The 9059-nt window shown below is 67.9% G+C and overlaps 1 protein-coding gene across 1 annotated transcript; it reads right to left on the reverse strand.

The window, feature by feature from the left end:
* Positions 1-104: 104 nt before the first annotated feature.
* FIBP (FGF1 intracellular binding protein) lies at positions 105-6387 on the reverse strand. The gene is made up of 11 exons (XM_053968189.1): positions 6331-6387; positions 5633-5719; positions 4604-4802; positions 3525-3651; positions 3071-3171; positions 2549-2682; positions 2344-2452; positions 1871-1934; positions 1403-1489; positions 1189-1286; positions 105-882 (listed from the first exon to the last, which is right to left on the reverse strand). Exons 2-11 carry the CDS (start codon positions 5715-5717, stop codon positions 813-815), a joined length of 1074 nt encoding a protein of 357 aa, XP_053824164.1. The 5' UTR covers positions 5718-5719; positions 6331-6387; the 3' UTR covers positions 105-812.
* Between the last annotated feature and the right edge of the window lie 2672 nt (positions 6388-9059).

Below are 9059 nucleotides of genomic sequence, written 5' to 3' on the forward strand. Positions count from 1 at the left end.
GATTTGGGGACCCTCCAATTCTGCCCCTCCCATCCCAAACCCGCCCCTCTCCCAAAATTTCGGGGACCCCTCAAGCCTCCCCCCACAAACGCCCCCAGCTCAGCTCCATTTCCACCTCTTTATTGCACCCCCCTCACTTTTGGGGTCACACGGGAGAGGCGCCCCCAGCTCTGGGATTCTCCCCCGTTTTGGGGAGTCCCGATTGCCAGACACCCCTGATTTTGGGGAGTCTCCATGTGCTTAAGTTGGGAGGTCCCGGTTTTGGGGGTCACCCCTTTTCTGGGGTCCCCCCCACTCCAAATGTCCCAATATTTGGGGCGGTGCCCCTCCTGGACTCTCTACATTTGGGGTGTCCTGGTGCTTGCAGTCCCCCTTCCTGGGGGTTCTCCAAACTCCAAATACTCAAATTTTGGGGTGTTGATCCTCCATCCCGTCAGGTTTTCGGGAGCCCCCCTCCTTTTTGGGGTCCCACCTTTGGAGGCTGCCCCATCTTTGGGGTGTCCGCGTTCCGGGCGGCGTCGCAGCTCCCGGATCCTTTCATTTCCCAGGAGCATCACATCCTCGGGGCGCCCCGTTTTTGGGGCTGTGCCAGTTTTTGGGGTGTTCTTTTTGGGGCTGTGTCCATTTTTGGGGCCGTGCCCGCTTTTGGGGTGTTCTTTTTGGGGCTGTGTCCATTTTTGGGGCCGTGCCCGTTTTTTGGGGTGCTGTTTTTGGGGCCGTGCCCGTTTTTTGGGGTGCTGTTTTTGGGGCCGTGCCCGTTTTTGGGGTGCTGTTTTCGGGGCCGTGCCCGTTTTTGGGGTGCCGTTTTGGGGTCAGTCGTGGTACATGCGCAGCAGGCAGGCGGTGATGGCGGCCATGTAGCGCTCCCAGAGCGCCTGGTGCCTGCGGGACGGGGGCCAACGTTTGGGGGGTCCCTCGCTTTTGGGGAACCCCCCAGGCGTTCCAAACCACCCCCAGCCCCGTTCTGGGGTGGCTTTAGAGTTCCCCTAAAGGCTGCCAGGGGAGGATTTCAGGGGTTCCTGGTTCTGGGGTCTCACCTGAAGCCCGGCAGGTTTCGGGGGGGATCTGGGGTGGTTCTGGGGTCTCACCTGAAGCCCGGCAGGTTTCGGGGGGATCTGGGGTGGTTCTGGGGTCTCACCTGAAGCCCGGCAGGTTTCGGGGGGATCTGGGGTGGTTTTGGGGTCTCACCTGAAGCCCGGCAGGTTTCGGGGGGCCGCTGTGTAGTGCGTCAGGAAGAGCCGCAGGTCCCCCGGGCTCCACTTGTCGGAGCGGCAGGGCTCGATCACCTGCGGGGACCCCGAGACGCGCCCAGATTTTTGGGGAGGGGGGGTTGCAGCTTAGGGGGTCCCAATCCAGGAGTCCCAGGGATTTTCTGGGTCCCCGTTTTTGGGGTCCCCCTCACCTTCTCCACCAGGTCCACGAAGAAATCCCGAACGTCGCGGGCGTGGGTCAACTTCCCCCCCACGTTCACCAGCGCCCGGGACAGCGCCTGGGGGCACGGGGGGCGTTGGGGACCCCCAAACCCGGGGGGGGCACCCCAGGCTCCAGGAATCCCTCCCAAGGGGGGGGACTCGGCGCTTTGGGGGAGCCAGGACTTTGTGGAACCCCCACAACCAGGACACCCCTCCCAGGACCCCCTGAGCCCCCCCAGAAAAGAGACCCAGGACATTGGGGGGCTCTCAGGAGTTTGGGGACTCCCCCCCACCCCTAAATTCCCCCCCAGGGTGGACCCCAGTGCTGGGAACCCCCCCCCACCCAACCTCTCCCCACAAATGTGCATGAGGGATCCTCTGGGACTTTGGGGGGGGGTCCCAGGATTTTGGGGGAGGCCCCTCCCCCCTGAGGACACCCCGTTTCTGGGGGGGTTCACCTTGAAATTGGCCTCGAGCTCGTTGTAGACCGAGATCTTCCCCCGCAGGGCCGAGCACACCAGGCTGGGGGGAGGGGGTGGTTGGGGGGGCCCGGGAACCCCCCAGAACCAGGACCCCCCCCCCCCCCCAACGGGCCCAGGCAGCCCCTCCCCCCCCCCCCACAAGAGCAGCCTGGAGGTCCCAGGGTTTTGGGGGGGGGGGGCACTGGGGTTTTTTGGGGGGGGGCACAGAGATGTTTGGGGAGATGAAGTTTGAGGGGTCCCGGGGAATTTGGCAGGACCCAGAGATCTGGGGGACCCCACCCGATTCTGGGGGGCATCCAGGAGTCGGGGTGGGGGGGGGCTCCAGGGCTCTGGGGTGCCCCTTTTGCAGAGAGCCCGGTTTTGGGGTGCCCCGTGGGGTTTGGGGTGCTGGTTTTTGGGCTGTGTCCCTATCCCAGGGACCGGGGGTGGCCCCGTCCCGGGGGTTCCACCTCTTGTGCTGGTCCAGCAGGTCCTTGTCGGCCACCAGCACCTTCAGCTCCTTCAGGTCCTGCAGGAAGGACTTGGGCAGGTCCCCGTCGGGCTCGGCCGCCTCGGGCGCTGCGGGGGACAGGGGACGGTGGGCTCACGGCGCCGGGGGACCGGGGGACACCCCCGGGGACACCGGGGCAGGGGTCCCGGGGGTCCGGGGCTCACCCAGGGCGCCCTGGCTCCAGTGGCCCATCATGCTCTGGGCGCAGGCGGCGAAGTCGGCGAAGCTCAGGAACTGCAGGCGCCGCTTGCCGGTCTCGAAGCGGCTGTTGGCGAAGAACACGATGGCGGCGTAGTCCCTGGGGGGGGGGGGCGGCGGTCAGGGGGTCCCTGAGCTCCCAGGGAACCCCTAAACATCCCCCAACCCCCCCAAAACCCGCCCAAAGCCCTTAAAACCTCCCAAACCCCAAAACCCCCCCAAATCACAAACCCTCCCAAAACCCCTAAACCCCCTCAAAACCCCTAAAACCCCCCAAAACCCTAAACCACCCTGACAGCCCTCCCCTAATTCCCGAACCCCCCCCAACCACAGGAGCGTTTGCTGGGCCCTGAAAGCCCCCCCCGAGCCCAGGGACCCCCCCGCAGCACCAGGGGTCCTCAGCACCTTTGGGTGGTCCCAGCACCCCCCAGATGCCCCCAGGGGCAGCCCCCCGATGCCCCCCCCCCCCCGATGTGCCCCCGACCCACCGGGCGAGGGGCGGGGGCAGCAGGAAGAGCTGCTGGATGTTCTCGGCCAGGGGCCCCCGCAGCTCCTCCACGGCCTTGAAGACCCTCTTGAAGTTGTCAAACTGGGGGGGGCAGGGGGAGTCAGCACCCCCAAACCCCCCAGGGCCCCAAAAACCCCCTTGAACGTCCCCCCAAGCTCTCCAGTAGGACCAGACCACCTCCCCCTCCATGACCCGAGGCCCTCAATTTCTGGGGTTTTCCCCGTTTTTGGGTTTTCCCCGTTTCCCTTTGCCCCCATTTTTCAGATTCACTCCACCACTTCTTGGGATTTTCCCCACCCGTTTTTGGGGTTTCTCCCCCATTTCCCTTCCCCCACCTCCCCCCCCCCCCCAGTTTTTGGGATTTCCTTCCCCATTTCTGGTGATTTTCTCCCCCTTTTCTGGGGTTTTCCCCCCCCCCGGTTTTGGGGTCCCACCTGGCGGCGGCAGCTGCGGATCCCGACCCCGGTGCGGGCGCTGACCTCGTCCAGCTCCTTCTTGGTGCCCTTGGAGAGTTTCTTGCCCAGCAGCTCCCGGGCCAGGGCCTCATCGAAGGCGTAGTACCTGGGGGGGCCCCGAAACCAGGGAGAAACCCCAAAAAACGGGGAGCAAATGAGGGAGAAACCCCCAAAATGGTGAGAAAACCCCAAAAACAGGGGGAGAAAACCCCAAAATGGAGGGGGAACTGCAAAAACGGGGTGGGAAACTGAAATGGGGGAGAAACCCCAAAAATTCGGGGGACCCCGAAAGTGAGGGGATGCCCAAAACCCCGCCCCAAGCCCCAAAATCTGCTCCTAAAACTTCCAAACCGTGCCTGATGCCCTGGAGCTGCTTCCCCAGTCCCTCCCAGTGCCCCCAATCCTTCCCAGTCCCCCCAGTCTCCCCAGTCCCTCCCAGTCCCCCCAGTCCCCCCAGTGCCCCCAGTCCCTCCCAGTCCCCCCAGTGCCCCCAGTGCCCCCAGTGCCCCCAGTCCCTCCCAGTGCCCCCAGTCCCCCCAGTGCCCCCAGTCCCTCCCAGTGCCCCCAGTGCCCCCAGTCCCCCCAAGTCCCCCCAGTCCCCCCAGTCCCCCCAGTCCCCCCCAGTCCCCCCAGTGCCCCCAGTCCCTCCCAGTGCCCCCAGTCCCCCCAGTGCCCCCAGTCCCCCCAGTCCCCCCAGTCCCCCCAGTGCCCCCAGTCCCTCCCAGTGCCCCCAGTGCCCCCAGTCCCCCCAAGTCCCCCCAGTGCCCCCAGTCCCCCCAGTGCCCCCAGTGCCCCCAGTGCCCCCAGTCCCTCCCAGTGCCCCCAGTCCCCCCAGTGCCCCCAGTCCCTCCCAGTGCCCCCAGTGCCCCCAGTCCCCCCAAGTCCCCCCAGTCCCCCCAGTCCCCCCAGTCCCCCCAGTCCCCCCAGTGCCCCCAGTCCCTCCCAGTGCCCCCAGTCCCCCCAGTCCCCCCAGTGCCCCCAGTCCCCCCAGTGCCCCCCAGTCCCCCCAGTCCCCCCAGTGCCCCCAGTGCCCCCAGTGCCCCCAGTGCCCCCAGTACCGCTGCACGAGCAGCGCCTGCCGCTCGGGGGGGATCTGGAAGAGCAGCTGCTGCAGCAGCCGGGGCGGGGCGTGCAGCAGCCGCTCCAGCATCTGGAAGGTTCTGTAGTGGTCGCGGGTGTCGCTCTGCAGCACGGCCACCGAGGTCCCCTCGCGCTCCAGCACCCCGCCCCGCAGGCGGCGCGCCACCGCCTCGGCCACTGCGGGGACACGGGGACAGTGGGACACGGGGACAGGGGGACAGGGGGACAGGGGGACACGGGGACAGTGGGACAGGGGGACAGGGGGACAGGGGGACAGGGGGACAGTGGGACAGGGGGACAGTGGGACAGGGGGACAGGGGGACACGGGGACAGTGGGACAGGGGGACAGTGGGACAGGGGGACAGGGGGACAGGGGGACAGTGGGACAGGAGGACAGTGGGACAGGGGGACAGGGGGACACGGGGACAGGGGGACAGGGGGACAGGAGGACAGTGGGACACGGGGACAGGGGGACAGTGGGACACGGGGACAGTGGGACAGGGGGACACGGGGACAGGGGGACAGTGGGACAGGGGGACAGTGGGACAGGGGGACACGGGGACAGTGGGACAGTGGGACAGGGGGACACGGGGACAGGGGGACAGGGGGACACGGGGACACGGGGACAGTGGGACAGGGGGACACGGGGACAGGGGGACAGGGGGACAGGGGGACAGGGGGACACGGGGACAGGGGGACAGTGGGACAGGGGGACACGGGGACAGGGGGACAGGGGGACAGTGGGACAGGGGGACAGGGGGACAGGGGGACACGGGGACAGTGGGACAGGGGGACAGGGGGACACGGGGACAGTGGGACAGGGGGACACGGGGACAGGGGGACAGGGGGACACGGGGACACGGGGACAGTGGGACAGGGGGACACGGGGACAGGGGGACAGGGGGACACGGGGACACGGGGACAGGGGGACAGTGGGGACACGAGGACATGGGGACACTGGGGACACGGGGCTGTTGGGACAGCGGGGCCATGGGGCAGGCTCGTACCCGAGTGCCCGTCCAGCCACAGCCGGTACACCTCCTCGTCGATGAGCGTCGTGTTCCCCACGAACACGTCCAGGTCACTGCTCATCCCTGCGGGGCCTCGCTGTCCCAGTGTGCCCAGTGTGCCCCCGGGTCCCCCCAGTGTGCCCAGTGTGCCCCCGGGTCCCCCCAGTGTGCCAAGTGTCCCCAGTGTCCCCCCAGTGTGCCCCCAGTGTGCCCAGTGTCCCCAGTGTGCCCAGTGTGCCCAGTGTGCCCAGTGTCCCCCCAGTGTGCCCCCAGTGTGCCCAGTGTCCCCAGTGTGCCCAGTGTGCCCAGTGTGCCCAGTGTGCCCAGTGTGCCCAGTGTGCCCAGTGTCCCCCCAGTGTGCCCCGGTGTCCCCCAGTGTGCCCCCAGTGTGCCCAGTGTGCCCCCGGTGTCCCCCCAATGTCCCAAATGTCCCCCCCGTGTCCCCGGTGTCCCCCCAATGTCCCAAATGTCCCCCCCGTGTCCCCCCCGTGTCCCCCCCATGGCCCCACACATGCTCTCAGGGACACACTGACCCCATACTGGGAGCCCCCCGACCCCCGACTGGGCCATACTGGGACCGCCCCTCCCCCGCCCTGGGAGCCCCCGCCCCCCCCGGGGCAGTTACGGCCCCTCCCCCCCCCCGGGGGCAGCCCCGGGCCCCTCCCCCCTCCCCCGCCCGCCCCTCCCCCACCGACCGGCGCCGTCCCGCGCGCTCCTCCCGCGGCGCGGAGCGATGGCGTCTGTGCGCCGGATGTGACGTCACGGGGCGGGACCGCGCCGCTCCTGCCCCTCCCCCCCCGCAGCGCGCGAGCTCCCCCCGGGTTCCCCCAGTAAAAACCAGTAAGGACCAGTGCCAGGGAAAGGGGCAAGGACCGCTCCCAGTAAGGACCAGTGCCAGGGGAACGGGCAAGGACCAATCCCAGTAAGGACCAGTGCCAGGGAAACGGGCAAGGACCGCTCCCAGTAAGGACCAGTGCCAGGGGAACGGGCAAGGACCGCTCCCAGTAAGGACCAGTGCCAGGGGAACGGGCAAGGACCAATCCCAGTAAGGACCAGTGCCAGGGGAACCCGCAAGGACCGCTCCCAGTAAGGACCAGTGCCAGGGGAACGGGCAAGGACCAATCCCAGTAAGGACCAGTGCCAGGGGAACCCGCAAGGACCAGTCCCAGTAAGGACCAGTGCCAGGGAAACCCGCAAGGACCGCTCCCAGTAAGGACCAGTGCCAGGGAACGGGTAAGGACCAATCCCAGTAAGGACCAGTGCCAGGGAAACCCGCAAGGACCACTCCCAGTAAGGACCAGTGCCAGGGAAAGGGGCAAGGACCGCTCCCAGTAAGGACCAGTGCCAGGGAAAGGGGCAAGGACCGCTCCCAGTAAGGACCAGTGCCAGGGGAACGGGCAAGGACCGCTCCCAGTAAGGACCAGTGCCAGGGGAACGGGCAAGGACCGCTCCCAGTAAGGACCAGTGCCAGGGAAACCCGCAAGGACCAATCCCAGTAAGGACCAGTGCCAGGGAAAGGGGCAAGGACCGCTCCCAGTAAGGACCAGTGCCACTCCCAGTCCCAGTCCCAGTTCCCCCCAGTAAGAACCAGTCGCAGTCCCAGTTAGAACCAGTCTCTCCCAGTTTATTGGGGGTGGGGTCGCGGCGGGGGTCGGGGCCCCCCCAGTCCCTCGGTGGGGGCGGGGCCGCTCCTCGAGCCGGGGGGGCGCTGGGGAGAGAAGGGGGGGGGTACTGGGGGGTACTGGGGGGTACTGGGGGGTACTGGGGGGCACGAGCACCCCCCCCCCAGCACCGCCAGGGTGAACTGGGACCCCCCCGACCCCAAACTGGGCCATACTGGGAGCCCCCCATCACCCCAAACCACAATGGGAGCCCCCCGCACCCACCCCAGCCCATACTGGGACCCCCCCGACCCCAACTGGGAGCCCCCCGCCGCTGCCCATACTGGTCCCTACTGGTCCGTACTGGGAGGCGCTGGTGCCGCTGGCCCCGGGGCTCCGGGGGGGCCGCGAGGAGCCGGGGGGGGCCCGGGGGGGCCACGAGTCCATAAAGGGCCTCGGCCAGAGCCTGGGGGGTCAAAGGTCACAGCCCGGACCCCCCCCACACACTGCGGGGACCCCCCGAGACCCCCGGGGGGGCCGGGGGGGGTCCAGAGGGAATGTGGGGGTCCCGGGGGGGATTTTGGGGGTCCCGGGGGGATTTTGGGGGTCCCAGGGGGGATTTTGGGGGTCCTGAGGGGATTTGGGGGTGGATTTGGGGGTCCCGGGGGGATTTTGGGGTCCCGGGGGGATTCGGGGGTGGATTCGGGGTTCCGGGGGATTTTGGGGTCCCGGGGGAATTTGGGGGGGATTTTGGGGTCCCGGGGGGATTCGGGGGTGGATTTGGGGTCCCGGGGGGGATTTGGGGGGATTTTGGGGTCCCGGGGGGATTCGGGGGTGGATTTGGGGTCCCGGGGGGATTTGGGGGGATTTTGGGGTCCCGGGGGGATTCGGGGGTGGATTTGGGGTCCCGGGGGGATTTGGGGGGATTTTGGGGTCCCGGGGGGATTCGGGGGTGGATTTGGGGTCCCGGGGGGATTTGGGGGGATTTTGGGGTCCCGGGGGGATTCGGGGGGGATTTTGGGGTCCCGGGGGGATTTGGGGGTCCCGGGGGGATTTGGGGGGATTTTGGGGTCCCGGGGGGATTCGGGGGTGGATTTGGGGTGCCGGGGGGATTCGGGGGGATCTGGGGCTGGGGTCCCACCTGCAGCCCCCGCAGCAGCCTCGTCCCCAGCCCCAGCGCGGCGCTGGCCGAGGCGGCCCCGAGCGCGGTGACACCGCGGGTCACCCCCCGGGCCACCCCCCCGGGACCCCCCCCCAGCAGCGGCAGCAGCAGCAGGTCCCGGAGAGCGCGCCCTGAGGGGACAGGGGATACTGGGGGTACTGGGAATACTGGGGTACTGGGGGTACTGGGGGTACTGGGGATAATGGGGATACTGGGGGTACTGGGAATACTGGGGTACTGGGGGTACTGGGGGTACTGGGGATACTGGGGACACTGAGGACACTGAGGACACTGGGGACACTGGGGACACTGGGGGTACTGGGGGTACTGGGGACACTGGGGACACTGGGGACACTGGGGACAATGAGGACACTGGGGACAGTGAGGACACTGAGGACACTGGGGACACTGGGGACACTGGGACACTGAGGACACTGGGGACACTGGGGACACTGGGGGTACTGGGGACACTGAGGACACTGGGGACACTGGGGACAGTGAGGACACTGGGACACTGGGGACACTGGGACACTGAGGACACTGGGGACACTGGGGACACTGGGGACAATGAGGACACTGGGGACACTGGGGACACTGGGACACTGAGGACACTGGGGACACTGAGGACACTGGGGACACTGGGGACACTGGGGACAATGAG

The sequence above is a fragment of the Vidua chalybeata genome, chromosome 32 (genome assembly GCF_026979565.1).
Source record: "Vidua chalybeata isolate OUT-0048 chromosome 32, bVidCha1 merged haplotype, whole genome shotgun sequence".
NCBI lineage: Eukaryota > Metazoa > Chordata > Aves > Passeriformes > Viduidae > Vidua > Vidua chalybeata.

Bases quoted from the DNA above. Each gene is read 5' to 3' on its own strand.
- FIBP (XM_053968189.1), bottom strand. From the start codon at position 5,717: ATGAGCAGTGACCTGGACGTGTTCGTGGGGAACACGACGCTCATCGAC. The intron at 4,803-5,632 runs GTACGAGCCTGC...GTGTCCCCGCAG, and splicing joins GTGGCTGGACGGGCACTCGG to TGGCCGAGGCGGTGGCGCGC. The intron at 1,935-2,343 runs GTGGAACCCCCG...CCCTCCCCCCAG, and splicing joins CTGCTGGACCAGCACAAGAG to CCTGGTGTGCTCGGCCCTGC.